This window comes from Mustela putorius, unplaced genomic scaffold, assembly GCF_011764305.1.
Source record: "Mustela putorius furo isolate JIRA1106 unplaced genomic scaffold, ASM1176430v1.1 tig00000174_pilon_pilon_pilon, whole genome shotgun sequence".
Classification (NCBI taxonomy): domain Eukaryota; kingdom Metazoa; phylum Chordata; class Mammalia; order Carnivora; family Mustelidae; genus Mustela; species Mustela putorius.
Window position 1 is genome coordinate 2795434 of NW_025421304.1, and position 13400 is coordinate 2808833.

The 13400-nt window shown below is 53.3% G+C and overlaps 1 protein-coding gene and 1 pseudogene across 2 annotated transcripts in view; one reads left to right on the plus strand and one right to left on the minus strand.

Annotated features, from left to right (window-relative positions):
• On the plus strand, positions 1–11573 carry LOC101687933 (annotated as a pseudogene).
• LOC101688227 (WT1 interacting protein) overlaps positions 11019–13400 on the minus strand; it is a 26091-nt gene continuing 23709 nt past the window's right edge. The window contains exon 8 of one of the 2 annotated variants that reach the window (XM_045075975.1): positions 11019–12085. In XM_045075975.1, the coding sequence (XP_044931910.1) occupies positions 11945–12085 (141 nt within the window). In that variant the 3' untranslated portion in view covers positions 11019–11944. The remainder of the gene's footprint in view (positions 12086–13400) is intronic. The other variant, XR_006605555.1, reaches the window with a different exon arrangement.

The window sequence follows — 13400 nt, forward strand, 5'->3', positions numbered from 1 at the left end:
ATGGCCTTGGGGGCTGATGAGGCAACAGAAGTCACAGTGGAGGTTGGCTCAGCCTGGCCTTTTGAGGAGCAGCTGCCCCACCAGAGCCAAGTCCCTCCTTGTGTTTTATTTTCAGGTGCCACGAGCTCCACGGCATACCCAGGTGGACAATGCGATAGCCAAGTTAGCCAGAAAACAACCCCAAGTGACGTCCGTTAATTTGGAAGCTAAAGCCATTCCTGACATATCTAAAAAATATGGAATTAGTTCCCACCTTTCTGCTTTTCAAGAATTCTCAGAAAATTGACCGATTCAATTATGCACATATCCCAGAGCTGGCCAAAAAAGTTCAGGGACGTGCATGTAGGAAGTTTCCTTTTTTTTCCCCTAATTTTATAAAAAGATTTTATTTATTTGACAGAGACAGAGAGAGAGAGAGAGAGAGAGAGCACCCAAGCAGGGGAGCAGGAGGCAGAGGGAGAGGCAGACTCCCTGCCGAGCAGGGAGCCTGATGTGGGGCTCGACCCCAGGACCCAGAGATCATGACCTGAGCTGAAGGCGGAAACTTAACTGACTGAGCCACCCAGGGGCCCCTATGGGGTTCCTTTCCACCCAGTAGTAATGAGCATCCTTTGAACCTCAGCCTGTGCCTGAAGAAATTCACCCCAGCTGCCGCTCACATGTTGTTTATGAAAGACACTCTTCAGGATCCGTCCTCTGGTTTCAGCAAGCAGATGGGAGAAATTCTTAACAAGCATAATTTTTGGTTTAGCAGTTTTGATACCATCTCAGATGAAGTTCCTCGGGGCCTCAAAACTTATTCTAACTGGCACACCTGCCCCCACCTCTGTTTCTGAAAAGCTCATAGGAGGACTTGATTGAATTAAGGAGCTGGAAACATCTGGAGAGCTAGATACAATTTACCCCCATGCCCCCAAATTAGAGAAAAGGCTCAAAGTACTTACAAATACGGTTAAAAAAAAAAAAGATTTTATTTATTTATTTGACAGAGAGAGACACAGCGAGAGAGGGAACAGAGCAAAAGGAGTGGAAGAGGGAGAAGCAGGATCCCCGTGGAGCAGGGAGCCCAATGTGGGGCTCGATCCCAGGACCCCGGGATCATGACCTGAGCTGAAGGCAGATGCTTAACGACTGAGCCACCCAGGTGCCCCCAAACACAGCTTTTGTATGAAAAGCACCAGGAAGCAAAATGTGGGTGCCGCTTACAAATTCTGGAAATACTAACTAGTACAGGTGTCGAATGTGAGGTATTTGGTATGATATGAGATATTTGGAGTTTGAAGAATTTTGACAATTAAAGTTTTGCTCAAATTGACCAACAGACCCTCAGCTGTGAAAGGGAAGCTTGTCAAACATCTGCATGTTCTTAAAAAGACTGAAAGAAGATGGTGCATTGCCGCCTATACTAAAAGGAGAAAATTAGTGAATGTTAAACCTGGCCCCTAACTGCTGCAAAAAAATAATTAATTACGATGGAACCATTCATGAGTTAGTCTTCAGAAACGGACAAACAGTAGAAAAATGCTATTCACTGTTACACTTCGTGTAGTTTCAAAAGTTACACTAAATAAATGTATGTTACTTTTTTCACCAAAACCAGAATGCCCTAAACATCCTCAAATTCAATGTAATTAACAAGTAATTAAATCCTAGCCCCTATCAAAATTCCAATGGTTTGTTTCACAAAAATAGAGAAAGCAATCTTAAATTTCATACAGAAGCATAAGGGACCTGAGCAGCCAAAGCAATTGTGAGAAAGAAGAAAGCTGGAGGTATCACATGGCCTGATTGATTTCAAACTCTACTACAAAGCTGTAGTGATCAAAACAGTATGGCACTGGCGTAGCCGCAGACATATAGATCAGTGGGACAGGACCAAAGGCTGAGAAATAAACCCACGCACATTCAGTCAACTAACACTTGACATAGGAGCTGTGAACATTCAATGGGGAAAAGACAGTCTCCTCAATAGTCTTGGGAATAACTGGATATTTACATGCAAAAGAGTGAAACTGGGTGCCTATTACACCACTCACAAAAATTAACTCGAAATGGATTAAAGACTTAAAAGTAAGACCTGAGAGCATAAAACTTCTAGAAGAAAACACAGATGTTACAGAACACTCGATGCACAATGCAGGAGAGAGAAAAAAGAAAAAGAAAAATGCTGTAGTCCTGAATTTGAGTTGGAAGTAACCATATAGGGACGCCTGGGCGGCTCAGTCGGTTAAGTGTCTGCTTTTGGCTCAGGTTGTGATCCCTGCAGTGTTCTGGGATGGAGCTCCGTGTGCCCCCGCTACCCACTGCTCCCTTGCTTGTGCTCTCTCTCTCTCTCTCTCTTGCTCTCTCTCTGAGCAAGAGATAAAAAAAAATCTTTAATAAAAAAAGGAAGTATCAGTATAAACTCATGATGTATTTTATCCTTAAAAATATGTGACATATGGGGCGCCTGGGTGGCTCAGTGGGTTAAGCCTCTGCCTTTGGCTCAGGTCATGATCTCAGGGTCCTGGGATCGAGCCCCGTATTGGGCTCTCTGCTTGGCGGGGAGCCTGCTTCCCCTGCCCCCCACCTGCTGCTCTGCCTACTTGTGATCTCTGTCTATCAAATAAATAAAATCTTTTAAAAAAAAATACATGACATATGGGCACCTGGATGCCTCAGTCATTAACTGTCTGCCTTCAGCTCAGGTCATGATCCCGGGGTCCTGGGATCGAGCCCCGCACTGGACTCCCTGCTCTGGGGGAAGTCTGATTCTTCCTCTCTCACTTCCCCTGCTTGTGTTCCCTCTCTCACTGTCTCTCTCCCTCTGTCAAATAAATAATAAAAAAAATAAAAAATAAAATCTTAAAAAAAAAAAGATTTTATTTATTTATTTGACAGAGTGAGAGATCACAAGTAGGCAGAAAGACAGACGGGGTCGGCGGGGGGGAGAAGGCTTCCTGCTGAGCAGAGAACCTGATGTGGGGCTCGATCCCAGGACCCTGAGATCATGACCTGAGCCGAAGGCAGAGGCTTTAACCCACTGAGCCACCCAGGCGCCCCAATAAATAAAATCTTTAAACAAAAATATGTGACATAGATGAACTCATATACAATATAGATTAGATGTAACACATTAGAGGCAAAACAGAAGGTGAGTAAAAGAGCAAGACTATAGTCTTGAATCTGGATGTAAATTGTTACAACCACTTTGGAAAATGATTCCACAATATCTAGGAACAGGAAATATTACACATACCATAAGACTCGCTGGCATATATGCTAGAGAAATTCTTAAACAGATAAACCAAGATAAGAGTTATAATAATGCACATGGATATGCTCTCTACAGAAGCTATCAACTAGAAACGACCCAAATAACCACCAACGGTATGATGTGCAGTGTCCTTCAGTGGAAGATTATCCAGCAATCCACATGAATGACTCCAACCACACACAAACACATGAATGAATCTTTAAAATGTAAGACTGGGGGCTCCTGGGTGGCTCAGTGGATTGGGCCTCTGCCTTCAGCTCAGGTCATGATCCCAGGGTTCTGGGATCGAGCCCCACATCGGGCTCTCTGCTCCTCGGGGAGCCTGCTTCCCCCTCTCTCTCTGCCTGCCTCTCTGCCTATTTGTGATCTCTGTCTGTCAAATAAATAAATAAAATCCTTTAAAAAATAGCATTTTAAAAAATAAATAAATAAAATAAAATAAAATTTAAGACTGAGCGGAATAAGCACAGAAGAGAGCACAGTCTGACTTGATTAATATAAGACCGTCCCAAAGCGTTCAACACCAGACAATAATCTAAGGACACCTGGTAGCAAAACGAGATGGAAAAGTACAGGGGTAAGGAACACATGAGTCAGACGTGTGGCTATACCTGAGAACATTACAGGGGGATGTCCAGAGCGGGACACAGGGCACAGGCGGGAGCCGAACTATACTATTTCTCAAGCTAGGAAGTACATCCATGGGCATGTTCTTTTCTTTAAATTGTACATATATGTTTTCTAGCCTCAGTGTACATGATCTATTTCTCAATAGGAAATGGAAAAAGATACAGAAAACCATGACTCCAAGTTAAACCTTGAGAGCAGCACAGAATGAGGGAGACTGGCAAACATGCTCGAACAAGGGGGATCTCGAACATGCTTAGGGGCCCTTCTCTCGGTGACAGTGGCCGGGAGACATGGACTAGGGCAGACCAGTGAGTTTCTGTTCAAGGAGGAGAGAACGTGAGACCACATTTGCTCTTGATGAAGACCTAGGGAAGGATCTTGCCCCAGCCCTGAGCAGGATGGAGAAGGGAGACAACCAGGACCAGACAAGGGCGGCTCAGCGCAGCCCTGAGGGCTGGGAGGAGCCCCTGCAGCACAAAAGGAAGGGTAGAGATGCAGAATGGAGACCCTGGAGGACTTGCATGGAGGGCTGCTCCGAGGGCCCTGGCCCTGGAGACCCACCTCCCACATGGACATGGTCCCGGCAGTGAGGGGCAGAAGGTCTGCAGCTGGCTCGGTGGTCCCTGCCGAGGAGGGAGCTGACCTGAGTCAGGAACTCTGCTGTGACCTCAGAGCCAGATGACTGTCTCCTGGAATAGCAAATCAGGAGCCTAGAGGTTTTCGTACTTCATGCTATCTCTGGGTCTCCGGGTGGTGTGTCCTCTCCCCAGCAGGCGGTCGGTCCCAGCTGTGCAAGAGCAGGTCTCAAGGACACAAGGTGGGCCCACGCGTGCAAAGTCACACCCAGTGTCACTGAAGGGACATGGACATTGTCCCACATAGGGACCCACGTGCAAACCGCAGACCTGCCTTACTCTGTGGTTCGCTCAGCTAAGCGGGACCAGTAACTCGCCTTTTTCTCAGGCTGTTGGCACCTTCCCCGCGTGTATTGGTGGCTGGGGGATAATGACTCTTCGAGACACACCATCCTGGTGAGGACCAATCAATGACTCATCTCCTTAGAGAGCCCCTTCCTCAGGGGTCTCTTCTGGTTTCCCCTGGAGGTGGCAGCTCCCAGGTAGTGGGATGCGATCTGTTCCCGGGGCTGGCGGCGCACGGACTCCCAAAGCTGGCTTGTGCAGTGCCGTGGGGACCTCCAGCCCCTGTACCCTTTAGGACCCAGAGCCACTACCCTGGTCCAGTCCACCCCGGGGGCACCCCAGCCTCTAGGGCTGCTGCCACCCCGTCTTTGACTACTGCCCCATCTGCCAGAGAGCGCTCACTCACTCACCCAATAGGGGCACTTACTATGCTCCTATTAGTGTTCTCAGCGCTTTACGTGTACTGACCCATTCACTTCACCAGTATCTCGGGAGTCAGATGCCGGACACGGGGCTGGACCCAGCTGTGGCGACCGCAGTCTCAGACCCTGTCGCTTTGGAGAGTGAGGTCTGGAGTAAGACAACCTGGGAATGCCCTTGGTGGGGGAGGGGCCACAGTCTCAGACCCTGTCGCTTTGGAGAGTGAGGTCTGGGGTAAGACAACCTGGGAATGCCCTTGGTGGGGGGGGGGTACAGGCTTCAGACGAGCCCCTGCATACTTCAAGAAGTCTCCCTGCCCGCACCTCTACCCAACATCCCAACACACCTGCGAGAGCTGGCTGCTTTGGATGCTTCCCCTTGCTTCCCTCCCCTTGGCTTAATGGGCTCTGACCTACTTGTGCCCCATGGCTGCCCTGCAACAGCTTTATTCAGGTCACGGAGATCTCCATCTTTCCGAAGCCCCACTACAGACCCCGCCCTTTCTGCAAGGCTTCTAGGGTGCCACCTGAACCCACGCTCCCTTCCCCGCCAGCCCCCCTCACTAGCCGCTGCTGCTCCATCCCTTTTGCCAAGAGTCAGATGTGGGGCCCCTTCCCTTTTCTGTCTCACCCTCCCTCCCCGTGACCTCAGCCATGATTTCGAACCCTTCTCGGTCACCAGCCCTGTGCTCCACACTTAGGTATCCAGCCGCCTGCTCCACATGACAGAGTGAGGTCTGTCCTCTGCCTCCAGATGGCAAAGCAGAATTTTCCATTTACACTCCCACACGGAACCGGTTCTACCACATCTTCCCTTCCAGGGAAGGGGTATCGACCCAGGTGTTCAGTCCAAAACCCAGTGAGTCATTCTTTCTTTCCCCATTCAGACCAAATATGACAATCTTTAAATATGTTTTTGTTTGTTTGTTTGTTTTAAGATTTATTTATTTATTTATTTGACAGACAGAGAGATCACAAGTAGGCAGAGAGGCAGGCAGAGAGAGGAAGGGAAGCAGGCTCCCTGCTGAGCAGAGAGCCCGATGTGGGACTCAATCCCAGGACCCTGAGATCATGACCTGAGCCGAAGGCAGAGGCTTTAACCCCCTGAGCCACCCAGGCGCCCTTTGTTTGTTTTTTAAAGACAGAGGGGCGTCTGGCTGGCTCAGGCAGGAGAGCATGCCGCTCTTGATCTCTCGGGGTCCTGAGTTTGAGCCCCACGCTGAGTGTAAAAATTACTTAAAAATAGTCTCTAGGGTGCCTGGGTGGTTCGGTCGGTTAAGCAGCTGCCTTCGGCTCAGGTCATGATCCCAGGGTCCTGGGATCGAGCCCTGCATCAGGCTCCCTGCTCAGCTCTCCTCCTCTCCCTCTCCTTCTGCCTACTTGCTATCTCTCTGCCAAATTTAAAAAACAAAAACAAAAACAAACAAAAAAAAACTTAAAAAAAATACAATCTTTAAACATAAATAAATTAAAAAGACAGAGAAGAAAGAAGAAGGGGACAGGGAGGAAAGGGGCCCCCTCACAGCTAAATGCAACCTTTCCCCCCGACCCCTAGCCTCAAGACCCCATCATCCCCACCCCGGGTTCCCCTAGGACCCCAGGACCCCTCACCCACACATGTGGTTCCTGACCCCCATGCACAACAGGGTGGACCCCCCTGCCCCGCTCCCAGTCCACGTGGTACTGGCCTGGTCAGTCTGTGTCCTCACAGACACAGCCTTCTCGGCCAGCGGGCCTTCCTCCACTCCCCACAAGGTCTGTTCCCCACATCGGAGGAAGACCCCCTCCCCAGGGTCACGGTCCACCGCCGGCGTGGTTGGGGTGGCAGGAGAGAGACCCCCTCTAGCGACATGGACAGCAGCTTGGGGCTGAAACCTACCCCAGGCCGAGGGCCCAGCGGAAGAGGCCGGCCAATCCTCTCAGTGCTGCTGGCCCCAGGTGGAAGAGGCTGTTTCCCAGACAATCTTGGATTGAAGGAGGCTGAGTAAACCCTGCGCCTGGGGAAAAGCCCCTCCTGGGCTCCAGCCCCAGCTTGAGGGTCCACAAGGCTGACTGAGGATGGGCACAGGTGGCCCGGGCGCTGTCCCAGATACGTGAGCCGGCTGCGTCACACTGGTGCCTCGGCCAGATGTGTGGCTGGTAGGTTCGGGCCCATAAGACAGTCACACACCCCATGGGCCGGGTAGGTGTGTGTGGCATGCAGGTGTGGAGAGAATGTGCCTGGGCGGGGGATAGCAGGAGTGACAGCAGCAGTGCTGCTGGCCGCTTCCCTGCCAAGTCCAGATGTTTCAGGACCACAGTCCTTCCAGCCCACAGGAGCCCGGGGGGGGCCATGTCCTCTGCAGGACAGGAAAAGGCCAATTGTGACGCCCCCCACCCGCACCCCCGGGTTCCAGGGCAGCCCAGCAGTGAGCTCAGGGCCAGAGAACAAAGATGGACAGGGAGAAGGCACCTGCCCCTCCAGCTGCATCCCTCTCAAGGTTCTCCAGGTTCCCTGGGACCCCACACCCTTCCTGGGCTCTGTCTCCAGGAACCAGGCACCTGGCCAGTACCCATTGCCTCAGGATGGTCCTGCGACCCCAGGAGACACTGTCACACACAATCCCAATCCCTCTCCAGATGGTTCTGGAGGAGCCCCCCCACCTCCACCCAGGCCCCATTGGCCCCTCCTTTCTCTTAGCCCCCCCACCTCAGCCCAAGCATGCACTGGGGTCTCCCAGCCAGGGACCCCCCCCCCAAGCCCACTCAGGGTGCGCAGAGCCCTAATGCCCACACACCATGCAGGGTGATGTCCTCCAGGGCAGCCCTGGGTGGAAGGTCACTGGCGAACCCCCAGACCCACCCTCAGATCCCAACCCACAGCCCTGCTGGAGCTCCTGCAGGCTGAGCCTCCTCCTACCCCCACAGCTGCCACAGCCCTCTCCTCTTCTGGGGAGCACCTGCTAACTAGAGGGGGAGATGGGGGTTGGCATGGGAGAAGCTGGTGGTGAGCAGAGCCCCACACATCTCTGCTTCTCCCCGTCAGCACCACAGACTGGCCCACAGACCCCACATCATTGCTTGGCCCACGCTGCTCTCCAGAATTCTGCTTCTGTGGGTTTCCATGCCCTGCCCCTCCCAGGTCCCATGAACACTCCCCCAGCTGCGCGCCCCTTCTAGCCCCTCCAGAGCAAGACCACAGAAGGTGCTCAAGTTCATCTGCAGCTCAGCCCACTCTCATCTTTGTTTCCTGGCCAGAGAGCGGCAGGAAGCGCTGCCCAGGAGGGCTCAGCACCATCTCCTGCTACCCTAGGACTGGGAAGGCACCCCTAGCCCACAACCCACTCCCAGAGCCCTCCAAGACCCCACCATCCCAGACACACACACACACACACCCCAGAGCCTACAGCCAAATACAGGACTTAGGCCTTTTCTGTTTGTGAGCTGGGCCTCCAGTGGGTCTCCAAGGCTGAGAACTCATGAAATCACCTGGCTCTGGGGGCACCCCACTGTGTAGGAAGAGTGGGGAAAGGACACCAGGTTCTGTTGTCCTTAATTCAATCTCCCTCCCTTTCTTTCTCTGCCTCTTGCTCGTTGACTCTCAATATCCTTCTCAATCTCTCCCTACCATTCTCTCACTCCGTCATACAATGTCTCTCTCTCTCTCTCTCACCAGCTGTCCTGATCAGTCTCTCAGGCTCTCTCTCAAACATGCACTCACTCACGTCTTTCTCAATATCTCAAGGACTCTCTCTCTTTTCTCACACACGCGCGCACACACACACACACGCACACAGAGCAGGGGACCCAGCACTCAAAGGTCTGCTCTAGGCAGGAGGACTGAACCAGGGCCCCAGCACAAAGGCATGCGTGGGAGTACCCCCGGGACACCCCTGCACACACCTGATATGCAGCGTGTACAGCATCAGTGCGAACCCCTACTCTTAGGTCTTTACATCCCACATGTGGCTCCTCCACTGGGTAACTAAGGCTGCCCTTGGCCTTGCAAACCAATGGGTAGTGGGGTCCTGAGTTGAGACCCTAAAGGTCAGAGCAGCATGGAGACAAGAGTGAACGGCCAGACAGATCCCGGCCTGGAGAGCTCACTGTTTAGTGAGGAGACAGACATCAATATGACGCATAAAGTACAGCGGTGGCCAAAGGCACAGTTGGTGCTACCAGGTGCCAACATCTGGGAAGACATCCTAGGGGCAGGTGGGTCTGGCACCCAGGCCTGGATGGTCATGGGTCATCTGCCTAGATCAGAGTCTGACTCTCATACTGCTCCCTCAGTCTCAACAACCATCAGGTCCACATAACTCCTGAAAACAGACTGGAAGATGCTGCTTTTGGAAAACAAGCTTGGAGAGCAGGGACCCCAAATTCTGGGTTTTCAGTGACGTGTAATGCCTGGAAGCCTGGTTTATTCCTGTGGCCGAGAGCTGAAGGAGTTAACCAGGAAGGAAAGTGTTGAACAGAGAGTGGATCCAAGTAGAGGGGACAGCCTGTGCAAAGGCTCTGTTGTAAGGGACAGTGGCGGTCACAAGTCCTGACTGAGGCAATACAGAGCCCTGGAGCCCACAGTGGTGATCAAGTCCTGACGGAGGCGATACAGAACCCTGGGGCCCAGAGAAAAAGAGCCAAGTATGGCCAGAGATGAGGCCACTGCTCCCTAGGGTCACGCATTCCTTTGCTCCTGACTTGCCACAAAGCACAGCCCATGAACTCAGAGTGGGGCTCCACACTGTAATGACTCAGGCCGGCTGGATAAGGGAAGCCTGGTACCCAGGCTGCAGCGGGAGTGCGAAACGATGGCTACCTCCACAGCACACACAAAGGAAGAGAAACGAGCAGGGCTGAGTTTGCAGCAAGGAGAAACCAAGAGCAAAGCAGCTCTGACATCAGAAACAAAAAAGAGGGCAACCAGAAGAAAGCTTTGCAGTAACTGGGCTGGAAAGCAAGAGTCCAGCTCAAGAGTCAGAGAAAGCTAGAAACAGCTTTCCCATTCCTGAAATGTACTCTCTCTTGCCCCGTTGAGATCACCGCCTCCAAGAAGGCATCCCATCTTGTCGAAGTCCCTTCTCAGAAAACACCCACTTCCCCATCCCAGGACAACTTCTGCAGTTGAAATAAATACTTGGTTAATGCCAAACTACCTGCGTATTTCCCGCCTCCGCCCACCAGGGGGCCCCCCAGCTTCAGGCCTCAGCCCAGCTGGCCCCCAGGGGCCGCCGCTTCCTCTCCAAAGAATCCCAAAAGGTAATCCGAAGCAAAGGCTACGTTCTGATTCCTACAGCCTTGCTTTCAGGGCTGTGGCCCTACAAGCAAAGAGACCATATATAATAGGAGAGGCCAAGAGCAGTAGCCAGGAGCAGGTCGTTCCGGGTCTCACCCGAACCTCACTGGCATTTCAGGCACAAATGGACTTAAGTCAAAATATCCCACTGATGGTTTATCATGCCTCGGGGTCTCTTGCCACAGGGAAGAGACCCTCGGATGCAAATCCAACATAAGTCACCGCCGAGAGGTCCGAGCTTCCCAGTGCTGATGTGTCTTTCAGAGAAAGAAAATCAATCGGCATTTTCCCAAATCACATTTCATTAGGTCACTGCTCTTCAGACACGGACACAGAAAAAACCCCACATTATTCCGAATTCTGAAAAGCAAAAAAATATTTTGAGATTTTAGAGGGATTTATACAAAAATAGTTAAAATACGACGTTTTTACCGCCTGCAACCTAGCTGTGTGATCTCCAAATAGGACACTTGTGTGTTACTTGTCATTTTTCTAAGAAATAACAACCGTGGGCCAAGTTTTTAGAAGAAAACTATATTCTTTTCAAGAAAATGAAAACATTCTCAGAAGAAAAACTTAATTTAAGTCAAATCATACGCTTTTGTCGTGGAGCCTGATACGCAGAGCTTTCCTGCAACAGGTATTCGCCCCTGCCAAGTGGATAGGGCGCCCCCTCGTGGTCTCTCTTGACCCAGAGCCCTGTGGCTGGAATTTGCGTGAGAAGGTTCTTTTCCCAAGGCTGAAGGAGGGCGAGCGGAGGGGGACGGAGGGAGGGGCGGTCCCCAAGCCAGGAGCCAGGGATGCGGAGACCCGGGCGGGATGGTGGCTGAAATCACCCATCAGAATCTCGGTAACCAAATCCCACTGTGGCCAAAGGCAGGGCTCATTTGCAGCCACCACTCCCCGAAGGTGTCACTCTTCACCCCCTCCTGTGACCCCACCCGCAGAGGACACCCTTCCCACCCACCAAAGGCTCTTACGAGACACGCAAACACGCGTGCCCCCCGCCAAACCCCGCCTGTCAGCCCACCCCTGCCCCCCAGGGGCAGTCTGAGACGGGGGACCCCTTCTGAACCGGGAAACGGGAAGGGGCGGTCCTGCGCCCCGCACCCCTGTACTTGGTCTGGGAGCCTGCCCGCGGCCGCGGGGCACAGGGGCCTGGGAACGGAAGGCTGGCGTGGGATGGGGGCAGGCGGGGGCCGGGCCGGGCAGGAAGAAAGGAAGCGGCCAGAGGAGGCACAGACGGTGAATAAATAGAAGCAGCTCCGCCGCGGGGCCGGCCCCTCGACGGCAGCTCGCGAGGGAGTGGGGGGGGGGCCGCGCCCAGGGACGCGGAGCTCGGACACTGACCTGGTCGGTCACCCTTCCCGCCCGGGCGCTCGCTCTCACACACGCACGCACACGCACGCACGCACGCGCGGCCCCGCGGGGCTCCCCCACCCCCTCAGAGCTCCGTGACGTGCACTGCAGGTGAGGGAAGGGGGCCGGGCCGGAGGCGCCGCAGGTGGCAGCGGCGGCAAAGCAGGTGGCCCTCCAGAGGGTAGCAGCGGCGTCCGTCCTCCCCGCTCAGCTGCAGCCCGCAGTCCTAGGGAAGAACACAGCCCCGACCCCGGAGTAAGCAAGTGGAGCACGGGAGGGCACAAGAGGGTAACAGGGCGGGGCGGATCTCTGGGGGCCGGTGCGACTTGCGAAGGACTTAGGCTTTGATTGGGTCGGGGGATCTGGGGCCCAGTGTCGGCCCCAGCCAACCGCAGATGCCTCTCAGTCTTCCAAAGGAGGCAGTGAGGAGGGTGGTTGCCGGACACCCCTCTGGAATCTGCTGGAATCCGCGGGAGGGCTGAGCCGTCCACAAGGGTATCAGCCCAGAAATGGAATGATGACTTTTAACAACAACCAACCGATTGGGGCGCTGGGGTGGCTAGGTGGGTTGAGCCTCTGACTCTTGATTTTCGCTGAGGTCACGATCTCAGGGTGGTGAGATCGAGCCCGACATCTGCTCGTCCCTCTCCCTCGGCTCCCCAACCCCCTGCTCACTCTCTCTCTACAATAAATAAAATCTTAAAAACAACAAACAACTGGTTATGTCTCCCAGGCAGTGAAGATAACTAGAAAAGAGAAGGGGACACAGAGCTGAGCCGCTGAGGCTCCCACACCAAGCGGAAAGAGGAGGAAGACTCCAGCCAGAGGGATTTGCGGTGAAAATAAAAGGAAAGCTGAAAATAGATGGTCCCAAGGGCACAGTGAAGAGAGTCAGGGAGGGAGGGTCAGCGTGCAGAAAGCCACTGAGAGGTCAGGACAATGACAACTGAGAAGTGTCTCCTGGATCCCACCACATAGGGGTCATTGGTGACTGGGGGGAGGGGACGGAGGTCAGGTATCTGACCGCAGCACCCTAAGAGATGGAGGAGAAAAATCGGGAGAGATCCAGTACACAAGGAGTTGTGCTTTCTGTCCCGTGCCTTACCATTTGACCTCTACCGTATACTTTATAGGCAAACTGCCTCTGTTTAACAAGTTATGAGGTTCTTACTGGACCTCCCTAAACTTAGGCTGGCCAGAAGCGGAAAGGGTAGCGTGGGGAGTGCACTGTTAGGACTGGGGCAGGGCCGACTGCCCGGCTTCTTCCTTCCTCTGCCCCCCAGCCCAAGGAGACTCCTTCCATCACACTCTCCTCACATCCAGGGTGAACCTGCTTTGGCACTTGTTCCCCAAAGGCCCTGAGACCAACACCTGCTGTCCTGCTCCACACAAGTCACATCCCAGGAATCGCCCTGTCCTGCCATCAGGCCCTGTTGCTAACCGCCACATGCTGGAGAGGGACCAGGCAAGAGGGCCCCGACACCCTTGCTCCTGGCCGAGGGTCTCCCTGGGGGCAGTAGCCCCGAGGCTCTGGCTGCGTA